This window comes from Podarcis tiliguerta (genome assembly GCF_965153285.1).
Source record: "Podarcis tiliguerta genome assembly, chromosome: 5".
Taxonomy (NCBI): Eukaryota; Metazoa; Chordata; class Lepidosauria; order Squamata; family Lacertidae; genus Podarcis; species Podarcis tiliguerta.
In genome coordinates, this window is record NC_139538.1 from 85,671,247 (window position 1) to 85,698,601 (window position 27,355).

General features: G+C 45.4%; 1 protein-coding gene across 4 annotated transcripts in view; it reads right to left on the bottom strand.

Moving 5' to 3' along the window:
- Positions 1 to 15,161, bottom strand: part of LOC310677429 (uncharacterized protein) — a 29,430-nt gene extending 14,269 nt beyond the window's left edge. The window contains exons 1-3 of one of the 4 annotated variants that reach the window (XM_083440442.1): positions 14,209 to 15,161; positions 8,323 to 9,107; positions 3,590 to 3,751 (exon numbers count right to left, since the gene is read on the bottom strand). In XM_083440442.1, the coding sequence (XP_083296568.1) occupies positions 3,590 to 3,751; positions 8,323 to 9,107; positions 14,209 to 14,323 (1,062 nt within the window). In that variant the 5' untranslated portion in view covers positions 14,324 to 15,161. The remainder of the gene's footprint in view (positions 1 to 3,589; positions 3,752 to 8,322; positions 9,108 to 14,208) is intronic. The other 3 variants (XM_083440445.1, XM_083440444.1, XM_083440443.1) reach the window with 3 other exon arrangements.
- Between the last annotated feature and the right edge of the window lie 12,194 nt (positions 15,162 to 27,355).

The following is a 27,355-nucleotide window of genomic DNA, read 5'->3' on the forward strand; positions in this document are numbered from 1 at the left end:
GGTACCTCAGGTTAAGTACTTAATTCGTTCCGGAGGTCCGTTCTTAACCTGAAACTGTTCTTAACCTGAAGCATCACTTTAGCTAATAGGGCCTCCTGCTGCTGCTGCGCTGCTGGAGCCCGATTTCTGTTCTCATCCTGAAGCAAAGTTCTTAACCTGAAGCACTATTTCTGGGTTAGTGAAGTCTGTAACCTGAAGCATGTGTAACTTGAAGCGTATGTAACCCGAGGTACCACTGTATACTATTTGCTCATTGTTTTAAAACAGTTTTCTCTTTTACAAAATTCTGTATGTGCTTTTACAATATATATATATATATATATCTCCCCACATATCCACTGGGACATTGTCCTGAGCCCTTTCTCACCATGTATTACATTCCTTCACTTGTTCTGACTCTGTATCATATTTACAAATTAGTGTGTAGATTTTATATTTCTTTATTTACGGCTAATACATGCCTGTTGGTCTTGGCTTTTGCCTCTCTTATCTCACACACAAAGAGAGATACCTTGATGACAACAGAGAGAGGTGCAGCTGATTCTCAAATGGCTCTCACATTCCAGCAGAGCCCTTCCACAGAGAGGCATCTCCTTCAGAGAAGCAAACTCCTTGGCCACTCAGCCAGAGCCATCAAGATAATCTCCAGATGCCCTGCTTCTTTCATTAACCTTCTCCTGGCCAAACCTCAGGCTTACAACCAAGAATTTTTAGCAATTTAGCAATTGCTAAAAATTGGAAAAAAGAAATTGCGTCAACAAAAAAGGAACGGCAAGACAAACTGATAGAGTATATTGAACTGGCTAGATTAACAGAGGCAATTAGACAAGAGTTTCAAAAAGCATGGGGGAAATGCAGAAAATACGTGTTCACGTTTAATGAGGGTGGATTTCTGTATTGGGGGGGTTATGTTATGTTGTAAATAAAATTTCCAATAAATAATAAAATAAAATAAATAAGAATTGCACGGCTGTAAGTGAGCCATCTTAAAAAGTAGACAGCATCTTAAATAGTAGAGACATCACCTTGCCAACAAAGGTCCGTATAGTTAAAGCCATGGTTTTCCCAGTAGTGATGTATGGAAGTGAGAGCTGGACTGATCGCCGAAGAATTGATGCTTTTGAATTATGCAAGAAGACTGCAAGAGGATCAAACCTCTCCATTCTTAAGGAAATCAGCCCTGAGTGCTCACTGGAAGGACAGATCCTGAAGCTGAGGCTCCAATACTTTGGCCACCTCATGAGAAGAGAAGACTCCCTGGAAAAGACCCCGATGTTGGGAAAGATGGAGGGCACAAGGAGAAGGGGACGACAGAGGACGAGATGGTTGGATAGTGTTCTCAAAGCTACCAGCATGAGTTTGACCAAACTGCGGGAGACAGTGGAAGACAGGAGTGCCTGGCGTGCTCTGGTCCATGGGGTCACGGAGAGTCAGACACGACTAAATGACTAAACAACAACAAGGAAGCCATACTTATAACAACAAGCAGTGCTATTTTTCTAGAAAAATAGGTGCCAGAGCTCACCATGAACTTCTCCCTTGTTCTCTTAGAATGGCAATGGCACCCACCTCAGACGTCGGCTGAAAAAAAGCCCTGACAATAAGATATCTGGAACTTACAAGTACAGAGAGATCCTGTCTTTTAGGCCTAAGCAAAGAGGCTAGTGTGTACAGCCATGAGATAAAAGGCAAAATCTGTCCATTTCAGTTTCTCTCCTGTTTCCATCCTTCTGTTCAGTTTGCCCATCAGTTGTGCATTAATTTGCAAATTTTTATTTTAAAAAATCATCAGGTAAAAATCTGCATGCATTTTCATGTGTGTTTCTCCTAATACATGCAATTTTTTCATGCAATATCTCATCTAATGCATATATTATTTTAATTAATATGTGCTTTTTTCTGCACATGTTTGGGTCAGAGAACTGCATCATAAAACTGAGAAAAGTGATCACGTCAAAGCTCTGTTACTGGTTTGGGTGAGAATTAGGTAGGTTTGCACCTTGTGAACAATATAGAGGTAAAAGGTACCTTTTTACCTTTACAATGTAGATCATTCAGGTCATGCACTTGGTCAGAGAAGTTCAAGAACTACGCAACTCTTTTGTACCTCTGCCCTCTTTGGCTCCAGAGATTCCCCGGGCTTGCCCCATAGCTTGCAGGGGCATTGAAATCAGTGTTTAAAGATGTTTGCTTAACTCAGTCTGAGCTGTGATTAGTGTATTGCGCAAAAAGTACTTCAGCTAAGAGCACGTTCTGTTCATTTTGCAGAATTCTGTTTTGCATTTTTCTAAGTGGAAAAGAACTTCTGTATGATTCATAAGGCTTGCATGCATTATGAGCTGGACAAAATCATATTCTAAACCAGGTAATTATGGACTTTGGCAATGCCGCTCAAATTAATCAACATAGTGCTACACTCTCTGCAGAACAAAATCGCTATAGGCACTAGGCACAACATCATGCCATCTGAAAACTTGTGAGAATAGCCGTGACCCTAAAACCAAGTCCCATGTGGGGAGCACAGGTAAAAATCGCTGGATTTTGCAGCTGGAAACGACATCAGAAGGATGAGAAAAAGAATAGATAGATACAGAGGTGTCCAACCAAATTTGATGAAATGAACATGCATGAGGGCCGACCAAAGTTGTTGACCTTTTTTTAAGATTGAATTTGTTGGGCCTAACCCAAAAGTTGTTTTTTTTTAGGATTTTAACCCAGAAAATAAACTGCCACGGAGGCCGGATTAAACCGACTGGCCCCCTGGCTGGACTTTGGACATGCCTGGATTAGAACAATACAAAAGAGATGATTTGGGAGATGGCAGGAGACAATCTGAGCACAAAACCAGCTGCATGGACATCAAAAGGACAAAACTGAGGAAGGAGATAATGATATGACTAATCAAGAGGAAGCTGAGAGGTTACATTCTTTTCTCAGCTCCAACACTGTCCTGATCTGTGACCTTGACAGAGACGCATAATCTCGCTTGTGTAGACTGAGCCGGTGACAGCAGGAGCCTTCCAACTTGATTCTATGGTAACTTTCCAATACCACAAAACAGCAGAAAGCAGCAAACTGATTTGATGCTCGGATTAAATTTGGGAGTCAAGCTTGCAGAGATTTGCTGGCTGAGGGACATTTAGAAAGCGATGGAAGGGCCACCCATGCCAGAGGATCTTGAGATCCATCCCAGGCCTAATAGAGCTGTTCTGCTGGCAGAATTATCGCGGCAGAACAGGACAAAAAAGGGTTGAATTGTGGCTGGGATGGGGGCATACACTGACATCAAATCCTGAACTCACTCAGGCAAAGACCTGGTGGACGACAGAAGTTTACATCACTCCCAGATGCGGAGGAAAGAACTTCTCTCCCGCTGAGGGGAAAAACCACACCCAAACACTAGTACCATCTCTGGTTTATGGTCTGTGGTGGGGCCTTCTGTCTGTTTTTCCTGCCATGTTTGCTTTTGAGCAGAGAGTTTCACCCCTCTGCCTGGGTGGGCACAGGGAGAAGCAGAGGTTCAGCTGGCATAGCAGGGGAGCCATATCTACAACCTGGCGAAAAGGAGTCCTGTGCCCTTTCTTCTTACCTCTGTTAGCTGGTTTGCTTTCTGCTCCTTCTGCAGGCTGCTGACTTGCTTCTGTAATCTCAGGTTGTGCTCCTGTAGCTGCCCAATTTTTTCAATAAGTTGGCAGATGTGTGCCAGGTAACCCAGGCCTGAGCCGTGGGCCTTGGCATTTCCTTGATTCACCTACAATGAGGAAGAAAGCACCCCACAAATGTTAGGTATTTTGGGTTCAAACACATGATGTTTCCAGAAAAAGTTGCAACCTACCTACTGCTCCTATACTGACATCCGCAAGGAATCCTCAACCCTAACCAGCTTGACTGTGGCTCAGTTAAGTCTAGGGGAAACCCAGCCAGATGGGCGGGGTATAAATAATAAATTATTATAATAAAATATTATATAGTCCTTGGGAGATGCTCCATTGAAACAGAAATTTACTGCTCCCGTTGATGCAGTTAAGTCCATGCAAAAGGTGTTGCCCATGTAGGCAAAGAGGTTCAACAACTATTATAATATCTAGATTTGGAATAGCAAATTGATACTGTGCTTCAGTTACTCAGAATAGGCAATGTAATACACAGAGCTTCTCAAAAGAAAAGAAAAATGAAATTGCACCATGGTAGGTAACCGTAATTTGCATGTGTAGCCTGTGCTGCTACAACCAGGGGCAGACTTTGGTAATCTGTGGTAATATGCCACCTGTTATGTACTGAAGTTCTCACCCTGGGCCAGCAGGAGGATACTGTAGATAGTTTTCACTCAGGTCCACATATGCAAATAAGGGATTGAAAGTGACATTCAGTGATTGGATAGTTACAGAAAATGGTTACTGTTGCGTTCTAGTGGAGCTCTATATAAGCAGGCTGGCTGAACCCTTCAGTTCAGTTCTGTCCTGGCCTGTGAATAAACAAGAGCTGTTTGAAGAATCGCTGTGTCGTCTGATATGTTCACCCACAACTTAACACCACCCTGAGCAAGGCAAAAATTTGGCACCCCCAAATGGGTCTTCTCAAGTTTGCGCCCCCTCCGATCAGCGCCCTAAATCCAGCACTGGCTACAATCGGGGGACTTTAAAGACTCAGGGCACAAGCCCACAGCACAAATGTGTATATGGTCATTTATGTGCATGGATAAATGTGTATATGGTCATTTATGTGTATGGATGCAAATTAAAAAGGCGAGCTTGCTGTGGTTCTCTCCAGCACTGTGATTTGCAGCATGCCCAGCAGGGCTGCAAGCAAAGTTAGAGAGAGAGAGAGAGAGAGAGAGAGAGAGAGAGAGAGAGGTTAAAAATGAGGGAAGGGGCAGGAGATCTGAAGGTCCCCAGGGCCACCCTAAAACATTGGCCTGACTATCACACAGCTATGCATTTTGTGTGTGTGTGTGTGCAGCTTTGAGTCACTTTTATTTTTACATCAAGAAATGTGTTTAGAACTGGAAATTTGCCAGCACTGATACACTGAAACTTCACAGCCCTGTGAATTCAAACTGGGAAGCTGGAAGTGCCAGAACAGAAAAGCAACGGCCCCTTTATAAATAAAACTTGTTTCAAAAACAGCGAGATGGGTTGTGCCACAGAGCACGTCTGCAGGAAATCACAAAGATCACTCAAAATCGGAGTCAATTCTTTATACGTAAGAACGCGATCGTCACAGGCTGGGCTGAGCATCAGGCCTAATGAGTACCAGCGGCTGTATCCGCAGTAGCTCTTGCCCCATGGATCAGTTGCTGAAAGTCCCCGCTTCCCCATGGCTGTCTGAGCCCCCTCCTGTCCAGTGCTTTATCCAAGCAATTTGAGACTGCGCCTGCATGAAGCCCAACTCTCCTCCACCCCTTTTCATGCCCCTCCTGGTTCTGGGAGACCAGCTGGGAAGGGAATTTGTTGCAGCAGGAAGGGGAGTAACCCGTGACTCTTCAGCATCCTGACTCATCTCTGCCTCTGATTCTGGCTTCTCTTTGCCACAGACTCTCCCAACTGAGCTCTGTTATCTCTTCAGCTTCCAACACCTCCTTCTCCCAAGTCCTCTCCCTCTTCTCCCTCTGACCACTCATCGTTGTCCCACCACCACTCCCCTGGATCTGAGCCTTCTTCCCATTTGGACACAATATTTTACACCCAAAACCATTCTGGTATTATACTTTTATTAACCACTTCACACCCAGAACCAAACAGCCCAGAGTGCCAACTGCTGAGCTAGAGAAACCAACCAGATTCATGCCTTACCTGAGTAGCTGAAACTGACTTCCATGGGAATAAAAAGTCAGTGGAAATCAAATCTAGCCAACTTAAGTTTTATTCAGAGCAGACCCACTGAAATTCACGAGCCAAACTCTATTGTGGCCATGAATTTCAATGGGTCTACTCTGAGTAAACGTTGCCTGAATACCACCCAATGTTCCAAAAACCCATTCTATGCAGTAGACAGTATTACAGAAAAATGGCCTGGGACAACCAATTTCTATGCTAAATGAACCAACCAAATCTACTAGTTACGCATAACTAGCTGAGATTCATGCTGTAAGCCACGAAACGTCCACAAATACTGTTCTGATACCCATTCTATGCAATAAACCCATATTCAGGGGTGGGGAAATCGTCCAGGATAGCAACTTAACTTGATGGGATTGATGCATGAATCTATAAAACTTCCATAGAAACTACATTACGATACCAATTCTGGGCAATAAGCAAGTATTGCAGAAAAGTTAAGCAAGAGCCAACTTTGTGGTAAAGTGCACATTACATTAGAGCCACATGTTAAAGTCCAGTCAAAGGCGACTATGGGGTTGCGGCGCTCATCTTGCTTTCAAGCCAAAGGAGCTGGTGTTTCTCCACAGACAGCTTTCCAGGACATATGGCCAGCATGACTAAACTGCTTCTGGCACAACAGAACACCTTGACGGAAACCAGAGCGCACAGAAACACCATTTACCTTCCCGCCACAGCGGTACCTATTTATCTACTTGTACTGGCATGCTTTCGGACTGCTAGGTTGGCAGGAGCAGGGACAGAGCAACGGGAGCTCACTCCATCACAGGGATTCAAACCGCCGACCTTCAGATCGGCAAGCCCAAGAGGCTCAGTGGTTTAGACCACAGCGCCACCTGCATCCCAGAAGCCACGTGTAATAAAATGCCGACACCCTTTTCTTTCACAGAGTGCTTGCTTTCATAGAGTGCTTTCTGCCTGAGTGAAATGGCCCTACCTGGAGAGTTTGGATTAGCTCAGTTGGTTAGACAGCATAGTGCTGATAATGCCAAGGTTGCAGGTTCAATTCCCGCAAGGGCCACCTGCATATTCCTGCATTCCAGGGAGTTGGACCAGACTATCCTCAGGTCCCTTCAAATGCTACAATGCTATGATGCTATGATTTCCTGTTCCAATACACAAGTCCTTTCCCTTGACGTTTCCTTCCTTTTAATCCTCATATTCAACTTAATCAAACACTTCAACACAGTAAACCGCCACACAAATCAAATTTCTATTTTCTTGGCTCTCCATCCCAGCAGCCCCTTAATTAATTGCTTCCTAAACTGCTTGTTGGACGCGGGTGGCGCTGTGGGTTAAACCACAGAGCCTAGGGCTTGCCGATCGGAAGGTCGGCGGTTTGAATCCCCGCAACGGGGTGAGCTCCCGTTGCTCGGTCCCTGCTCCTGCTGGGTGTGTGCCCACACTGGGAAACACTGCTCTAGAACATAAGCTTCATGCAAACAGATATTATTATTATTATTATTATTATTATTATTATTATTATTATTATTCCCTGCCCATCTGGCTGGGTTGCTCCCAGTTCAGGATGAATGCTCAATAAATAGGTGTTCTAGAAGAATGCTTAGTGTGGAAAGCCGATTGCAGTTGCACTGGTATCTTTCAGTAGATTACAGTGGTACCTCGGGTTAAGTACATAATTCGTTTCAGAGGTCCATTCTTAACCTGAAACTGTTCTTAACCTGAAGCACCACTTTAGCCAATGGTGCCTCCTGCTGCTGCCGTGCCGCCGGAGCACAATTTCTGTTCTCATCCTGAAGCAAAGTTCTTAACCTGAGGTACTATTTCTAGGTTAGCGGAGTCTGTAAACTGAAGCGTCTGTAACCTGAAGTGTATGTAACCTGAGGTACCACTGTATTCTGCAGTTATTCTGGAGAACTTCCAGCCCTCCATTCAGAAACAGCTATCTGGAAATCACATAAACAGCTCACAACAAAACACACTCGTACAGCCTCTATTAGGAAACCAACACAGTGTGTGGAAACTGGAATAGAGAACAGACAACTCAGAACAATCAACCACCAGAGCTGCAATTCTAACACCACAACTGGGAGTAAACCCCATTTAATTCAATAGGACTGAGTAGAGTTGGTTAAGATTGTGCAGTTACCGTATTTTTCACTCTATAAGACACACCAGACCATAAGACGCACCTAGTTTTTGGAGGAGGAAAACAAGAAAAAAAACATTCTGAATCTCAGAATCCAGGAGAACAAGAGGGTTCGCTGCGCAGTGAAAGCAGTGATCCCTCTTGCTGTTCTGGCTTCTGGGATAGCTGCGCAGCCTGCATTCGCTCCATAAGACGCACACACATTTCCCCTTACTTTTTAGGAGGAAAAAAGTGAGTCTTACAGAGCAAAAAATACTGTAAGTGAAAGAACACCGTCCAAGGAAATGGGCATTTCACTTGCCAAAAAGGTGCCTTTTGTTCCGCAATAACTAATTGAAGAAGAGTCTGGGCATTTCATCCGAAGAGGAATCTTACCTTGCTCAGCCTACAGCATTCGTCCATGTACTCATCCAAACTGTCACTTGTGGGGTATTTTCTCAAGGGGTGTCCCTTAAGGAGCATCTCTTCAAAGTTGTCTTTTCCGTAACCATCACCAGGTCTTTTCTCTTCTTCTGGAGGTTGAGTGGGGAGCGGGGATCTGCTGGTTTTCTCTTCCACACGCTCTCCTTGGCTGCCACCCAAAAAAGACGGTTCAGGATTTCCTCCCTCTGGGCAATCAGTGCCATCCTCCAAGCAGACTTCAGGAGACTGCCCTGCGCGGTGTCCCGCTGCCGGTTTGCCATCCGACACGCACAGACAAGCATCTACAGCGTCTTTGCACACTCTCGCGATTGTGTGGTCAGCTGCTGGAGAGGAAGAGGCGCTCAGCACCCCAGAGTCACAAGAAGGATCTCTGCTGTGGAGCACAAAGCTTTTCTCGGAGCCCTTGGGTGTCGAGGGAGAGTTGGCCCCGCTCGGCAACTCCACACCAGAGTCTTCCGATTCAAACTTGGCTAATCTCAGCACCTGGTGCTTCGGCGTTAATGTGTCAAGGCCAGGGAGCGTAGTAATGCACTCGGCTTTCACTGGCGCCTCACATATGATGGCTGAACTTGCTGGGCGCTCTGGGGCGATGCTTGATTCAGGAGGACCAGGTTCTGCTGCAGAGTCGGAGGTGGTTGGAGGGTCTGGTCTTAGCCCTTCGCTTTGATTTTTATCGTTGCTTATTATCTTCATATTGGTCAGAACCACCCTGCTGTCAGCTAGCGGGGTCCTTTTGCCTAAAAAAGAGAGATAGGACAGCCATAAAGTATCAGTGGCATACCGTGGGTTGCCGGCGCATGGGGCGGGGCAAAGGTTGCGCTGCCTTGGTGGGCTGGGCAGCTGGGGTTGAGGCAGGTGCCGGGGGGCGCCTTCCTCCTTTGGGCCCTTTCCTGCCTCCCTCCCTCCTTGGTGGGTGGCGGCAGCCCCCTCCCCCTCAACCAGGCTGGAACCCTTGTGGGTAGCGGGGTGTGGGAGTGGCATTCTGGCGGGCATTGGTGTGGGAGAGCTCAGGGCTGCCCTTGCATGCCCTAACATTGTCTGCCAGTCATGGCCGCATCAAGAACGCAGAGTGGATGCACTGCCCGCAGTGACCATGGCTTGGCCTCGGCCTCCATCTCTGCAGAAGCAGCCTCCTTCTCCTTGGCCTGGGCCTTGGCCACCACTCCCACCGGTGCCCTCACTCTCCGGTCCCCACCTGCTGCTTCCTCGCCACTTCACAGGCCATGAGAACCAGTGCCTTTCAGCCAGCCTAGGGGCAAGATGCTTGCAGGCACTGGGAAAGAAGGCACACCTCAGCCCCATAGGTTGATGGCCCAGCCTCAGTATGGCTTGTCCCCCCCCATCCCCCGCAGCTATGGAGTAATAATAATAATAATAATAATAATAATAATAATAATAATAATTTATTATTTATACACCACCCATTTGGCTGAGTTTCCCTAGCCACTCTGAGCGGCTCCCAATCAAGTGTTAAAAACAGTACAGCGTTAAATATTACAGACTTCCCTGAACAGGGCTGCCTTCAGATGTCTTTTAAAGATAGGTTAGCTGCTTATTTCCTTCACATCTGAAGGGAGGGTGTTCCATAGGGTGGGCGCCACTACCGAGAAGGCCCTCTGTCTGGTTCCCTGCAACCTCATTTTTCGCAATGAGGGAACCGCCAGAAAGCCCTCAGCGCTGGATCTCAGTGTCCGGGCTGAATGATGGGGGTGGAGACGCTCCTTCAGATATACTGGACCGAGGCAGTTTAGGGCTTTAACGGTCAGCACCAACACTTTGAATTGTGCTCGGAAACGTACTGGGAGCCAATCCAGATCTCTCTGAAAGGCGGCAGGAGCTCAGCAGGGAGCCTGTCGTGGGTGGTGTCTGGTTGTGCCCCCTCATAATTTTGTGCCCAGGGCCATGCACCCTGGTTCCCCACAAGCTACACCACTGCAGAGTATTTCCATCCTTAAGGTCATCTCATAGCTATGTAATACAATCCAATTATAGGGAGATTCATGACTTCCTTGACCTCCTGTAATGTTTAATTTGTAAGATTCTCTGCCCACAGGCTGACATATTATGCAGAGACCGGCTGTAAATATTCAGGGAGCAGGGCAATGATCTTGACGCATGCTAACAGCCAACCTCCTCACTAGCCAGTCAAGACAAAGGTGGAGGAAAAAAACAGGCCCAGGTTATGCATGGAATTTCTGCATCTCTTATCTTGGAATTGCATCACAGAAGTCACAAGTATTGAATATTCTCCCATATCTCAAACTCCCTGTCTGTGGAAAGGTAGCACATTAGGGAACGGAGTTCTAACTTAGACATCTAGATTGAATCTCTGCACCAGTGGATGGATATGAATCAACAGAAGAAAAACTGCTATAAGGAGCAGTGTGGATCCATTTTCCATGGCTGTGGGGTTTTTTTTTGGGGGGGGGGGATTCAGTCAGGGAGCTCTGTGACTGATATTAAACAGGAAGGCAATCTTGTTTTTTCGTTGATAATATTGACTGTTTTTAATTTACTTTGAAATCAAGGTGTTTTTGTTTTGGACCACAATGGATCCTACAATTATCTCCAAAACCTCATAACATTAGATAAAGACTTGCAAGAAAGACAACAGGTTGGGTATTTATAAATGTGGATTTGAGGATTAGGGTTCTTCGTTCCCCGCCTTCTCCTTCCCAGGGCACCATAGGTGGTCCTTCCCTCAGCACACAACACAAAACTTTTCACCTCATGAGTCTTATTTTAAACACATGGTGACATCTGCATTTTCCGCCATCTCCAAGAAAATAGCCATTTCCTTTCTGAAACAATGGACATTTTCCACTTCTCTGATGGCTCCTGTCTCGTGCGGTGGGAAAGGGAACTAAGTAATCAGACACCCCTGAGAACGCTGCTCTAAGAGGCCCATGGCTCGGATCCTCATATAGGCCGCTGGTCAACCTTATCCAACAGAAGAGCTGGCTCCATCCAGCAAGCAACTGCCATGCACAAACATTGCATTTTTAGGCATACACCTTGCTAAGCATGCCATGTGTGAAGTGGTCCTCCGTTGTAGACACACTGAGCAAGTGATCCCCCATGTTTCACACTTTGATCTCCCAACAGTAAAACAGAAATGTTAATGATGCTTCCATAGCCTCCAACATTTCTCTGGTGAAAATAGGGACATCCTATCCCATCCATCCTATCCTATCCCATAGTGGGGCGCGGGAGGGCTGTGAGTTAAACCACAGAGCCTAGGACTTGCCGATCAGAAGGTTGGCGGTTTGAATCCTCGCAACGGGGTGAGCTCCCATTGCTCGGTCCCTGCTCCTGCCAACCTAGCAGTTCAAAAGCACGTCAAAGTGCAAGTAGATAAATAGGTACCGCTCCGGCGGGAAGGTAAACGGCGTTTCCGTGTGCTGCTCTGGTTTGCCAGGAGCAGCTTAGTCATGCTAGCCACATGACCTGGAAGCTGTACACCGGCTCCCTCGGCCAATAAAGCGAGATGAGCGCTGCAACCCCAGAGTCAGTCACGACTGGACCTAATGATCAGGGGTCCCTTTACCTTTACTATCCCATCAGCATCATCAATGTATTATTTATACCCCCACCCATCTTACAGGGTTGCCCAGCCACTCTGGGTGGCTTCCAACATATATAAAAACATAACAAAACATTAAACATTAAAAAGCTTCCCTATACAGGGCTGCCTTCAGATGTCTTCTTAAGGTTGTAGAGTCCCTTATCTCCTTGGCTCGGGGGTCGTATAACTCCACACCCTCCAACATTTCTCTGATGAAAATAGGGACGTCCTGAGGAAAAGCGGGACATTGTGGGATCGAATCAAAAACAGGGACAGCTTCTGCAAATATGGGACCAGTCCCTGGAAAATAGGGACACTTGGAGGGTCTGTGTTTCATTCATGGGATATGATGGAAGACAAATGTGCTAAATCTGGATGACAAAACTGGTATAGGAAATATCCACTTATTTATAAAACGCCGTCAATATGCATGGTATTTTACATAGCAAAAGAAGCCAGGTCCCTGTCAAAATTGAAGAACTGGAAGGGATCTCATACAATGGGTTCCAGGTGCTGTCTGAACAAAGCAGAATAGAGGGGTACGATTTATTCAGTCCAGGGAGAAAAAGGAGAAGGATGGAGAAAGAGGCCATGCCTTCTTCTTCTTCTTGGTCTCAGTACAGCCCCACATTTGGGTTTCTGTCCCTGTGTAAAACAACCTCCAGAACTTCTCAGAGCTGGACATCATCGCTTCAGTCTGGCGTGCCCTTATTACGTGAAGGAAGTTTAGAATGCTAACTTTTGCCAACAGCCTTCTACACTGGGGATTAGTTCACCTCCACAGCCTCGAAGGAGACTTTATTTTCAAATAGTTATCTGGTGCTTGCATTGCTGCTTCCAGTTCAGATTCTTCCTCTCTGGACTGGCCATGGCCCCAGAGTATTTACGAAATGCACAGCTATGGTTGTGGCACCCTTCACAGAATCATAACATTGTGGACTTTGAAAGGACAACAAGGGTCATGTAGTCTAACCCTCAGCAATGCAGGAAACTTTCTACCCAGAATTTGCCTCCCCATGCATAGATGACTCAACACACATTTATGCTGGACCTCCTCAATGCTCTGGGACTCAGTGTTTTTTTTTTTCCATTTGGAAAAAATGATTTGTGCCCCAGACCCAGGCTGATGAGAAGGCTGAAGTTGTACCTTCGCTTACTCTGGCCCCTGCTAAATTCTTAAAGGTTCGTTGAGTTGAGTTAACTCGTATCCTGTAGTCAGTTGGAAATGTACCATTTTTTCTAGCCGTGGCCAATGTCATCACCACGGGATTTCAGAATTGCGCCGTAAACTAGGGGGGAAAACATTCTGGTCCTGAGACCATTCACAGGCAGAAAGAGCTGCTGTCCTATAAGAAACTAAAATAAACTGAACAACTGATGCCTGTTTATTGTGGGGTTCCTGCCCACTGATTCTCCTTTGCAGAATTCTCCTTCACACTGCATTGTTGCTATGAGAAGAAGGGATTGGGAATCTCACGTTTCCCTCTAAACTATAATATTCTCCTTATATATACTATGAAGTATATCTGCTTGTGTGTTTTTCCTTTTCCAATTATTTTGTTTTTTCTAACCCACTCTCTATTCTAAAATAAAACCTGATCCCAGTTCACTAGCTCAGTTATCTGCTTTCATGTATATTCATAGTTTTATGACCAAGTTATAAGCCCAGAACACAAGTTTGAAATGTCCCAGCAGGCAGCCTTGGGTTGTGGAAAAGTCAGAGTAATTAGTGGTGACTAGGAAAGCAACGAGGGAGCAATCCGGGAATTTCACTTTCCTCAGCATTCGAAAATCCAGGTGAAACATTTTTAAAGGGGAGATCACGATCTGAAATCGGGGATCTTGAATCCCAAAGATGAGACCCAATGTGCTTCAGACCACACCTTTTATTGGGTAAACCATTTAAGCAGAGTTGGGTAGTGAGCTTTTACGTTCAGATCTGGGCAAACGTGACTGACCCACATCCTTGTTCCAGGGATCTCCTCCAAAATTGAGGGTTTTAGCTCTGCCACCTAAGATAGTGCTTGCAATTCTATGTTTCTATGTTCTTCTGTTTTCCTGCATTCAGATTTAGCATTCAGAACAGGTGGTCTTTGCCCAACATCTGGAATCCCATGAAACCCACCCAAGGGGAGATGGTCTCCACAAGTCCAAGTACACTCTGCCCCAAATCCTGCCTCTTACATTTCCGCTGCCGTCCTAACTTGCTGGCCCAAATTCTCCCCGGTCTCCAAAAGCCCACAAAAACGCTCCCGTCGATTCCAGCCGCTTACCTTTCTTCCACGGAGCGCTGATGGAGAACGACTGGTGCCAGCTGAACATCTTGGAGGTGCTAAACATCTGGCCGATAGAAGCGCAGGCCCATGAGTTGAACCCCTTCAGCGACATGTGGGAACGCTGGTGGCTGAAAGAATCATGCTTCACAGAGGAGGATATTCCAAAGTCCCCAGAGGGTGTAGCAGCAGAGTGCAGGGTGGGCTTCGCAAGCCCAGCCTGTCATCTTTGGGCTCCCAGGAAGAACAGGGAGGGAGGGAGAGAGAGAGACTCACATGTTTTGTTTTCTCACCCTAGTCCCAAAGCAATGGAGGCAGGAGTTCTTGCTCAGGGGAGAAGGAATTCTCTCATTCCAGCAGCTGCAGCAGCGGCCAAAGGGGCTGTTCTTTTGCAAGCTGCGGAATTGCAAGCGCAGGCATTCAGCCAGCTGTGACATAAAAAGGGAGCAGCTCTCTGGAATGCATCTCCCTTGCTTGATAAGCCAAGACGACTGGAGGGGTTCGGACTACCTTCGCTATCAAGAATGCCCTCCTGAAAAAACAAAGATACCCGTTTGTTTGCACAACGTCAGGTTTTGCTGTTTCTCATTTTTTTAAAATCTCAGCAGGGAGAGGAAACAGCATAGAGTGTTATATTTTTCCTGCTCTCCTGGACAACGCTGTTTCGGACCTTTGCTTTAACTTTAAGATCCTACCGAGCTGTGGAAAAGATTGGGGACATTTAGACAATTCCTCCCACCCTCAAGGACCCAGATCTACAGTGAGGAAGACCACAGCATTTGTTTATTTCTTTCACTTTCTCAAAGTCAATCCCGTAATGTTTTCTTTTTTTAAAAAAAAAGAAGAAGAGCCCAGGGTAGCCAGCAGCAGCGCACAAAATTAGGGAAAATCTATAATTACAGCAAGCCACATATAAACACATGTTTGTTAAGTCCAGCTTTCCTTTCTTTGCCTGGGCTCAATGGCAGGAAGGAAGTGCGGCAGGCAACCCACCCATCCTCTTCCCTTCTGAATCCACATCAGGATGAGGGCGATGGGAAAGTAGGGATCTGAAAAAGAGAATCTCAAAGGTATTAGGGGCCCACTAGCTTCTGTGCCCCCCCCTCTCCCTGGGGGCCTTCAAGATCCTAGCCTATGGAATTCAATTCAAAAATAGGTTAAACAAACACACCACCACAACACAGAAACGTATTCCGGTTATATTCCGCTGCCTTGCAATTTTCGCTGCTACCACAATGACTGGAAACGGAACAGCAGGAAGACTGGGGGAATCAAATGCACAGCTAGCCCTATCTCTAAAAGAACAATTTCTTATTTATTTTCAACCCAGTTCTAACAGAAGTCCTATTGAATTCAGCCTAAAATTCTATTGGCTGCTATTATGCTTTAACAGAGGGATGCTGGTGGTGCTGTGGGTTAAACCACTGTGCCGTTTGGGCTTGCCGATCAAAAGGTTGGCAGTTCGAATCCCCGTGACAGGGTGAGCTGCTGTTGCTTGGTTCCAGCTCCTGCCAACCTAGCAGTTCGAAAGCACGAAGTGCAAGTAGATAAATAGGTACCGCTAAGGCGGGAAGGTAAGTGGCGTTTCCGTGGGCTGCTCTGGTTTCGCCAGAAGCGGCTTAGTCATGCTGGCCACATGACCTGGAAAAACTGTCTGCGGAAGAGGACAAATGCCAGGTCTCTCAGCCAATAAAGCGAGATGAGCGCCACAACCCCAGAGTCGTTCACGGCTGGACTTAATTGTCAGGGGTCCCTTTACCCTTTATGATTTAACATTAGTGTAAATTTGTACAGTCAGTACTGGTAAAGCAATCTGGTAGACTCTCCAAAAGCTGTATCTGAAATAAAAATGCTCAAAGCCTTGAAAAAGAAAAAAAAGAAGTCCTATTGAATTTAGTGGGGCTTACTCCCAGGAAAGTGGACCAACGATAGCAGCCTTACCAATTTCACGTGCGATATAATAAAGGAGTAAAGAAAACGTCATTTCATTAGTGGCGGAGATGGCTGAATGTTCATACTAAATCAAGCCCTTCGTGTTGGTCACTACTGCATCCATTTTACAGAGAGATGAGAAAAAGAATTGCTTGTGTTGACCCAATAAGCTAATACCTCAGCAGAGATTCAGGCCCTTTACCATTCAAGATGTACTGAACTGCCATACGCCAGGTATCACTCATAAAAATAGCGTGCAGGTGGGTTTTTTTTTCTAAGTTGGCAAATGTCTGGGGGAAAGCCCCCATCTAAAGCTTGTATACTTCCATATCTCCTTGGTTTGGGGGGGCGGATAACTCCATACCTTTCAACGTTTCTCGGATGAAAATAGGGACATCCTAAGGGAAAGCGGGACATTCCAGGATCAAATCAGGAACCGGGATGGCTTCTGTAAGTCTGGGACTGTCCCTGGAAAATAGAGACACTTGAAAGGTCTGCAGACATGATGGGAGTTGTAGTGCCCTTCATCTCAGTAGCAATCCCTTGAAATAAGGGACTCAGCCTGTAAGGGCTCAAGTCTACCCTTGGTCTCCTATCATCGTCTAAACCTCGAGTTCATCAGGAACAGCTCAAGCAGCCGGTGTCCAACTGCTAAGAATGACCGCTTGATTCACTGCCCGCCCCCTGCCCTGGAGAAGAGCCTATTCCCTGAAAGAAGGGTTATAATGGCATTGGTAATATATTTACGACAAAGGTCCGTATAGTTAAAGCTATGGTTTTCCCAGTAGTGATGTATGGAAGTGAGAGCTGGACCATAAAGAAGGCTGATCGCCGAATAATAATAATAATAATAATAATAATAATAATAATTTATTTGTACCCCACCCATCTGGCTGGGTTTCCCCAGCCACTTTGGGCAGCTTCCATAGAAACCAAAAATACACTAAAATCACACATTAAAAACTTCCCTGGACAGGGCTGCCTTAAGATGTCTTCTGAATGTCAAGTAATTGTTGATCGCTTTGACATCTGAAGGGAGGGCGTTCCACAGGGCGGGCGCCACTACTGAGAAGGCCCTCTGCCTGGTTCTCTGTAGCTTTGCTTCTCGCAATGAGGGAACTGCCAGAAGGCCCTCAGCGCTGGACCTCAGTGTACGGGCAGAACGATGGGGGTGGAGACGCTCCTTCAGGTATATTGTGCTCGGAAACGTACTGGGAGCCAATGTAGGTCTTTTAAGACTGGTGTTATGTGGTCTCGGTGGCCGCTCCCAGTCACCAGTCTAGCTGCCGCATTCTGGATTAGTTGTAGTTTCCGGGTCACCTTCAAAGGTAGCCCCACGTAGAGCGCATTGCAGTAGTCCAAGCAGGAGATAACCAGAGCATGCACCACTCTGGCGAGGCAGTCCACAGGCTGATAGGGTCTTAGCCTGCGTACCAGATGGAGCTGGTAAACAGCTGACCTGGACACAGATTTGACCTGTGCCTCCATGGACAGCTGTGAGTCCAAAATGACTCCCAGGCTGCGCACCTGGTCCTTCGGGGCACAGTTACCCCATTCAGGACCAGCTGCCCGCCTCCACACCTGCCCGCCTCCTGTCCCCCAAGAACAGTACTTCTGTCTTGTCAGGATTCAACCTCAATCTGTTAGCCGCCATCCAACCTCCAACCGCCTCCAGGCACTCACACAGGACCTTCACCGCCTTCACTGGTTCTGATTTGAAAGAGAGGTAGAGCTGGGTATCATCCGCATACTGATGAACACCCAGCCCAAACCCCCTGATGATCTCTCCCAGTGGCTTCATATAGATGTTGAAAAGCATGGGGGAGAGGACGGAACCCTGAGGCACCCCACAAGTGAGAGCCCAGGGGTCTGAACACTCATCCCCCACCACCACTTTCTGAACACGGCCCAGGAGAAAGGAGCGGAACCACTGTATAACAGTGCCCCCAGCTCCCAGCCCCTCAAGACGGTACAGAAGGATGTTATGGTTGATGGTATCAAACGCCGCTGAGAGATCCAGCAGAACTAGGAAACAGCTCTCACCTTTGTCCCTAGCCCGCCGGAGATCATCAACCAGTGAGACCAAGGCAGTTTCAGTCCCATGATGAGGCCTGAATCCCGACTGGAAGGGATCCAAATGGTCCGCTTCTTCCAGGCGTGCCTGGAGTTGTTCAGCAACCACTCGCTCAATCACCTTGCCCAAGAATGGAAGATTTGAGACTGGGCGATAGTTGGCCATCGTGGCCGCATCCAAAGATGGTTTTTTAAGAAGCGATTTAATAACCGCCTCTTTCAGCGGGTCTGGGAAGGCTCCCTCACGGAGGGAAGCATTCACCACTCCACGAAGCCCATCGCCCAGTCCTTCCCGGCTAGCTTTTATAAGACAGCATGGGCAAGGATCAAGGAGACAAGTGGTTGGTTTCACTCGTCCAAGCAGCCTGTCCACATCCTTGGGGGTAACAGATTGGAATTGATCCCATACAACTTGACTAGACAGGACTCTAGCACACTCCCGCCCCGGCCCTGCTCCCACGGTGGAGTCTACCTCTTCTCGAATCTGAGCGACTTTATCTTCAAAAAACTTTGCAAAATCGTTGCAGGAGATCATGTGGCCCGTACTGGGCCCTGATGGAGCAGGTGGTTCCGCTAAATTGCGAACCACCTGAAAAAGTCTCCTGCTGCTGTTTTCCGCAGATGCAATAGAGGCGGTGAAGAAAGTCTTCTTCGCCGTCGCTATCGCCACTTGGTAGGGTCGACATTGAGCTCTAACCCATGTCTGGTCAGCTTCAGAATGAGTTATCCGCCACTGGCGCTCTAGCCGTCTCAACAATTGTTTCATCGCCCTCAGCTGCGGGGAAAACCACGGGGCTGTCCGGGCTCCATGCAATTGGAGAGGGCGCTTCGGAGCCAAACAGTCAATAGCCCTGGTTATCTCCACATTCCAGCGGGCCACTGGGGAATGAACTGAAAGGCCATCAACATGGGATAAAACTTCCCCTACCACTCTTTGGAAACCATTTGGATCCATTAAGTGGCGGGGGTGGACCATCTGAATCGGTCCCACCTCCCTGCAGAGGGGAAGGGTCACGGAGAAGTCCAGTTGCACCAGGAAGTGATCTGACCATGGCACTTCTTTCGTTTCACTTTTACTTAGTGTCAGATCACTAACATCCATAGAGGTAAGCACCAGGTCCAAGGCATGTCCGTGGCTATGGGTTGGGCCAGACTTATTCAGGGACAGCCCCATGGAGGCCATGCTTTCCACGAAGTCCCAAGCGGCACCTTGTAAGGTTGTGTCGGCATGGATGTTAAAATCTCCTAGGACAACCAAACTAGGTGTCTCCGGGAGAACATCTGACACAACCTGAAGCAGCTCGGGCAGGGAATCCTTGGTGCAGCGGGGAGGTCGGTACACCAAAAGGAATCCTGTACTGCCCCTATTGCCCAACTTCCAGAACATGCACTCAGAAAACTGGGTTTTCCCAATAGGACGCCTGGTGCAGACTAATGACTTCCTAAAAATCACTGCAATCCCCCCTCCCCGCCCACAAGGCCTGGGTTGCTGTGCGTAAGAGAAACCTGGCGGACAAGCAGCGGCAAGGACAGGCCCATCTGCTTCATCCAACCAAGTCTCTGTTACACATGCCAGGTCAAATCCTCCATCCACGATCAAGTCATGGATCACAGTGGTTCTATGGATCATTGACCTGGCATTGCACAGCAGCACCTTCAGGTCGTGTGGGTATCCCTTACTGATTCCAGTATCCATCCGGTCAGGACCAGACCTGGAGGCAGGGATAGTCCTCAAGCAACAACTAAACCTGCCTCCTCGGTAATGACATGGTCTGGTCTTAGCGTAACTCCTCCTCCTACCTGTGATCACTAAGATCGGTTGTCCCAGTGCATCCCCCCCTGTGGAACCTGCCCCAGCCATTTTGTTTGCGGGGACCCACTCCCAGGCAGCCCTGACCCCACCCCTTAAAATCAAAATAAAACTATACAAAAAACAAACCAACAGAACAAAAAAACAAAAAAACAAAAAAAGAAAGTTACAAACACAACATAATTAAATTAAATTAAATTAAACAAATTCCCACACCCAAGTAAACACCCACCCCGCCCCACGCACCCGAGGCCTCCTTGAAGCTTTATAAGCTGAGCTGGTGAGTATGGGGCCCGTCCCCAGGCCCAAGATGGAAAATGGGCTTCAAGGGGGAGCGGTCCTCCCCAAGACTCAACGGCAGAGCGGCAGCAGCAATGTCCCGAGGCCTCCTTGGAGCCTTATATGCTGTGGTGGAGTATGGGGCCCGCCCCCAAGCCCAAGGCGGAAAATGGGCTTCAGGGGGGAGCAGTCCTCCCCACAAACTCATGGCAGGGCGGCAGCAGCTATAGGCAGGACTATGGCCTCGGCAGGCCTGGTCGTCCATTTTTATACCTGTTGGAAGGATTGAGAAAGCTGCCTCTGACTGGTTGACAAGGCATTCTGGGATTGACAAGGCATCTGACCCTCCCCTACATTTCATAACTCACTAATTAAGCAATTAACCAACCAAACCAATCAACCAACTAGAAGGATTACTGTCAATCACTTTTCCTTATCGTCTCCATACTTTCAATGGAGAAATGTTGGGGGGTATGGAGTTATCCGACTCCCGAGGCATCTGAAGGCAATCCTGTACAGTGAAGGAGTTTTTTCCACGTTTCATGTTTTATTAGCTGTCCTGTGATCACTCGAAAATGGTACAAAACGGTTACAAATGCTCCCCTGAAAGGTTTGGCGGTCGAAACAGAAGGCTTTTTATTACAGGAAAAGAAATCAGCCCTCGAAAACTTAACCGGCAGAAAAATATTTTTTTGAAAAAATCCCTAAGCCCCGGGGTAACAATTTGATCAAAAGTCTGACTTTCGGCATTTCACTCAAAAATGGTGCCAAATGGTTGCAAATGCTCCCCTGAAAGGTTTGGTGGTCGAAACAGAAGGCTTTTTATCACAGGAAAAGAAATCAGCCCTCGACAACTTAACCGGCAGAAAAATACTTTTTTGAAAAAAATCCCTAAGCCCCGGGGTCACAATTTCATTAAAAATCTGACTTTCGGCAATTCACTCGAAAATGGTCCCAAACGGTTGCAAATGCTCCCCTGAAAGGTTTGGCGGTCGAAACAGACGGCTTTTTATCACTGGACAGGAAATCAGCCCTCGACAACTTAACCGGCAGAAAAAGATTTTTCTGAAAAAATCCCTAAGCCCCAGGGTCACAATTTCATCAAAAATCTGACTTTCGGAAATTCACTCAAAAATGGTCCCAAATGGTTGCAAATGCTACCATGAAAGGTTTGGCGGTCGAAACAGAAGGCTTTTTATAACAGGAAAAGAAATCAGCCCTCGAAATCTTAACCTGCAGAAAACGATTTTTTTGAAAAAATCCCTAAGTCACAATTTCATCAAAAATCTGACTTTCGGCAATTCAGTCAAAAATGGTCCCAAACGGTTGCAAATGCTCCCCTGAATGCTTTGGCGGTCGAAACAGAAAGCTTTTTATTACAGGAAAAGAAATCAGCCCTTGAAAAATTAACCGCAAGAAAAAGATTTTTTTGAAAAAATCCCTAAGCCCCGGGGTCACAATTTAATCAAAAATCTGAAGTTTTCCAATTCACTTGAAAATGGTGCCAAACGGTTGCAAATGCTCCCCTGAAAGGTTTGGCGGTCGAAACACAAGGCTTTTCATTACAGGAAAAGAAATCAGCCCTCGACAACTTCTCTGGCAGAAAAATATTTTTTTGAAAAAATGCCTATGCCCCGGGGTCACAATTTCATCAAAAATCTAACTTTAAGAAATTCACTCAAAAATGGTGGCAAATAGTTGCACATGCTCACCTCAAAGGTTTGGCAGTCGAAAGAGAAGGCTTTTTATCAGATGACAGGAAATCAGCCCTCGACAACTTCTTTGGCAGAAAAAGATTTTTTTGAAAAAATCCCTAAGCCCCGGGGTCACAATTTCATCAAAAATCTGACGTTCTGCAATTCACTCAAAAATGGTGCCAAACGATGGCAAAGGAACCCCTGAAAGTTTGGCGGTCGAAACAGAAGGCTTTTATTACAGGTAAAGAAATCAGCCCGTGAAAACATAACCGGCAGAAAAATATTTTTTTGAAAAAATCCCTAAGATTTCATAAAAAATCTGATGTTCTCCAATTCACTTGAAAATGGTGCCAAACGGTTGGAAATGCTCCCCTGAAAGGTTTGGCGGTCGAAACACAAGGCTTTTTATCACAGGACAGGAAATCAGCCCTCGACAACTTAACCGGCAGAAAAAGATTTTTCTGAAAAAACCCCTAAGCATTGGGGTCACAATTTCATCAAAAATCTGACTTTCGGCACTTCACTCAAAAATGGTCCCAAACGGTTGCAAATCCTCCCCTGAAAGCTTTGGCGGTCGAAACAGAAGGCTTTTTATCAGAGGACAGGAAATCAGCCCTCGACAACTTAACCGGCAGAAAAAGATTTTTCTGAAAAAACCCCTAAGCATTGGGGTCACAATTTCATCAAAAATCTGACTTTCGGCACTTCACTCAAAAATGGTCCCAAACGGTTGCAAATCCTCCCCTGAAAGCTTTGGCGGTCGAAACAGAAGGCTTTTTATCAGAGGACAGGAAATCAGCCCTCGACAACTTAACCGGCAGAAAAAGATTTTTTTGAAAAAATGCGGAAGCCCCGGGGTCACAATTTCATCAAAAATCTGACTTTCGACAATTCACTCAAAAATGGTCCCAAACGGTTGCAAATGCTCCGCTGAAAGGTTTGGCGGTCGAAACAGAAAGCTTTTTATTACAGGAAAAGAAATCAGCCCTCGAAAAATTAACCGCAAGAAAAAGATTTTTTTTGAAAAAAAATCCCTAAAACCCGGGGTCAGAATTTCATCAAAAATCTGACTTTCGGAAATTCACTCAAAAATGAATTTCACGGGACTTTCGGCAATTTACTTGAAAATGGTGTCAAACGGTTGCAAATGCTCCCCTGAAAGGTTTGGCGGTCGAAACAGAAAGCTTTTTATCACAGGAAAAGAAATCAGCCCTCGAAAAATTAACCACAATAAAAAGATTTTTTTGAAAAAATCCCTAAGCCCCGGGGTCACAATTTCATCAAAAATCTGACTTTCGGAAATTCACTCAAAAATGGTCCCAAACAGTTGCAAATGCTCCCCTGAAAGTTTGGCGGTCGAAACAGAAGGCTTTTATTACAGGAAAAGAAATCAGCCCGTGAAAACATAATCGGCAGAAAAAGATTTTTTTGAAAAAATCCCTAAGCCCCGGGGTCACAATTTCATCAAAAATCTGACTTTCGGAAATTCACTCAAAAATGGTCCCAAACAGTTGCAAATGCTCCCCTGAAAGTTTGGCGGTCGAAACAGAAGGCTTTTATTACAGGAAAAGAAATCAGCCCGTGAAAACATAATCGGCAGAAAAATATTTTTTTGAAAAAATCCCTAAGCCCCGGGGTCACAATTTCATAAAAAATCTGATGTTCTCCAATTCAGTCAAAAATGGTCCCAAACGGTTGCAAATGCTCCCCTAAAATGTTTGGAAGTCAAAAAAGAAAGCTTTTTATTACAGGAAAAGAAATAAGCCCTCGAAAAATTAACCGGCAGAAAAAAATATTTTTTTGAAAAAATCCCTAAGCCCTGGGTCACAATTTCATCAAAAATCTAACTTTTGGAAATTCACTCAAAAATCGTCCCAAACAGTTGCAAATGCTCCCCTGAGAGGTTTGGCGGTGGAAACAGAAGGCTTTTTATTACAGGAAAAGAAATCAGCCCGTGAAAACTTCACCCGCAGAAAAAGATTTTTTTGAAAAAATCCCTAAGCCCCGGGGTCACAATTTCATCAAAAATCTGACTTTCGACAATTCACTCAAAAATGGTCCCAAACGGTTGCAAATGCTCCCGTGAAACGTTTGGCGGTCGAAACATAAGGCTTTTTATTACAGGAAAAGAAATCAGCCCTCGAAATCTTAACGGGCAGAAATAGATTTTTTTGAAAAAATCCCTAAACCCCAGGATCACAATTTCATCAAAAATCTGACTTTCGGCAATTCACTCGAAAATGTTGCCAAACGGTTGCAAATGCTCCCGTGAAAGGTTTGGCGGTGGATACAGAAAGCTTTTTATTACAGGAAAAGAAATCAGCCCTTGAAAAATTAACCACAAGAAAAAGATTTTTTTGAAAAAATCACTAAGCCCCGGGGTCACAATTTCATCAAAAATCTGATGTTCACCAATCCACTCAAAAATGGTCCCAAACGGTTGCAAATGCTCCCCTGAAATGTTTGGCAGTCAAAAAAGAAAGCTTTTTATTACAGGAAAAGAAATCAGCCCTCGACAACTTCTCTGGCAGAAAAAAAGATTTTTTTGAAAAAATCCCTAAGCCCCGGGGTCACAATTTCATCAAAAATCTAACTTTTGGAAATTCACTCAAAAATGGTGCCAAACGGTTGCAATTGCTCCCCTGACAGGTTTGGCGGTCGAAACAGAAGGCTTTTTATTACAGGAAAAGAAATCAGCCCTCGAAAAATTAACCGCAAGAAAAAGATTTTTTTGAAAAAATCCCTAAGCCGCGGGGTCACAATTTCATCAAAAATCTGACTTTCGGAAATTCACTTGAAAATGGTGCCAAACGGTTGCAAATTCTCTCGTGAAAGGTTTGGCTGTCGATACAGAAAGCTTTTTATTACAGGAAAAGAAATCAGCCCTCGAAAAATTAACCACAAGAAAAAGATTTTTTTTAAAAAAATCCCTAAGCCCCGGGGTCAGAATTTCATCAGAAATCTGACTTTTGGAAATTCACTCAAAAATGGTGGCAAATAGTTGCAAATGCTCACCTCAAAGGTTTGGCAGTCGAAACAGACGGCTTTTTATCACAGGACAGGAAATCAGCCCTCGACAACTTCTCTGGTAGAAAACAGATTTTTTTGAAAAAATCCCTAAGCCCCGGGGTCACAATTTCATCAAAAATCTGACTTTCGACAATTCACTCAAAAATGGTCCCAAACGGTTGCAAATGCTCCCCTGAAAGGTTTGGCGGTAGAAACAGAAGGCTTTTTATCACAGGACAGGAAATCAGCCCTCGACAACTTCTCTGGCAGAAAAAAATATTTTTTTGAAGAAATCCCTAAGCCCCGGGGTCACAATTTCATCAAAAATCTGACTTTCGGAAATTCACTTGAAAATGGTGCCAAACGGTTGCAAATGCTCTCGTGAAAGGTTTGGCTGTCGATACAGAAAGCTTTTTATTACAGGAAAAGAAATCAGCCCTCGAAAAATTAACCACAAGAAAAAGATTTTTTTAAAAAAAATCCCTAAGCACTGGGGTCACAATTTCATCAAATATCTGACTTTTGGAAATTCACTCAAAAATGGTGTCAAATATTTGCAAATGCTCACCTCAAACATTTGGCGGTCGAAACAGAAGGCTTTTTATCAGAGGACAGGAAATCAGCCCTCGACAACTTAACCGGCAGAAAACGATTTTTTTGAAAAAATCCTAAGCCCCGGGGTCACAATTTCATCAAAAATCTGACTTTCGGCAATTCACTCGAAAATGGTCCCAAACGGTTGCAAATGCTCCCCTGAAATGTTTGGCAGTCAAAAAAGAAAGCATTTTATTAAAGGAAAAGAAATCAGCCCTCGAAAAATTAACCGGTAGAAAAAAATATTTTGTTGAAAAAATCCCTAAGCCCGGGGTCAAAATTTCGTCAAAAATCTGACTTTCTGCAAATCACTCGAAAATGGTGCCAAACAGTTGCAAATGCTCCCCTGAAAGGTTTGGCTCTCGAACAGAAAGCTTTTTATTACAGGAAAAGAAATCAGCCCTCGAAAAATTAACCGCAAGAAAAAGATTTTTTTGAAAAAATCCCTAAGCCCCGGGGTCACAATTTCATCAAAAATCTGACTTTCGGAAATTCACTCAAAAATGGTCCCAAACAGTTGCAAATGCTCCCCTGAAAGGTTTGGCGGTAGAAACAGAAGGCTTTTTATTACAGGAAAAGAAATCAGCCCGTGAAAACATAACCGGCAGAAAAATATTTTTTTTGAAAAAATCCCTAAGCCCCGGGGTCACAATTTCATCAAAATTCTGACTTTCGGCAATTCACTCAAAATGGTGCCAGACGGTTGCAAATGCTCCCCTGAATGGTTTGGCGGTCGAAACACAAGGCTTTTTATTATAGGAAAAGAAATCAGCCCACGACAACTTAACCTGCAGAAAACGATTTTTTTGAAAAAATCCCTAAGTCACAATTTCATCAAAAATCTGACTTTCGGCAATTCAGTCAAAAATGGTCCCAAACGGTAGCAAATGCTCCCCTGAAAGGTTTGGCGGTCGAAACACAAGGCTTTTCATTACAGGAAAAGAAATCAGTTCTCGACAACTTAACCGGCAGAAAAAGATTTTTTTGAAAAAATCCCTAAGCAACAAAAAGTTGTTCAGACGTTGAGGGCTAATTCTGTTTCCCATGATAAAAACCCATCTGTTTCCACCGAAAAAGCTGTTAGGGGATCGTTTGCAACAGTTTGGCACCATTTTTGAGTGAATTGCAGAACGTCAGATCCTTCCTGAAATTGTGACCGCGCAGCTTACGGATTTTTTCCAAAAAAGTAGTTCAGACGTCGAGGCCTAATTCTGTTTCCCATGATACAAACCCATCTGTTCCCACCGAAAAAGCTTTCAGGGGATCGTTTGCAACAGTTTGGCACCATTTTTCAAAGATTTGCAGAACGTCAGATATTTGATGAAATTGTGACCGCGCGGCTTAGGGATTTTTTCAAAAAAAGTTGTTCAGACGTCGAGGGCTAATTCTGTTTCCCATGATAAAAACCCATCTGTTTCCACCGAAAAAGCGTTCAGCGGATCGTTTGCAACAGTTTGGCAGCATTTTTGAGTGACTTGCAGAACGTCAGATTATTGCTGAAATTTTGACCGCGCGGCTTAGGGATTTTTTTAAAAAAAAGGTTTTCAGACGTCGAGGGCTAATTCTGTTTCCCATAATAAAAACGTGTCTGTTTCCACCGAAAAAGCTTTCAGCGGATCGTTTGCAACAGTTTGTCACCATTTTAGAGTGAATTGCAGAACGTCAGATTTTTGCTGAAATTGTGACCGCGCGCCTTAGGGATTTTTTCAAAAAAAGTTGTTCGGACGTCGAGGGCTAATTCTGTTTCCCTTGA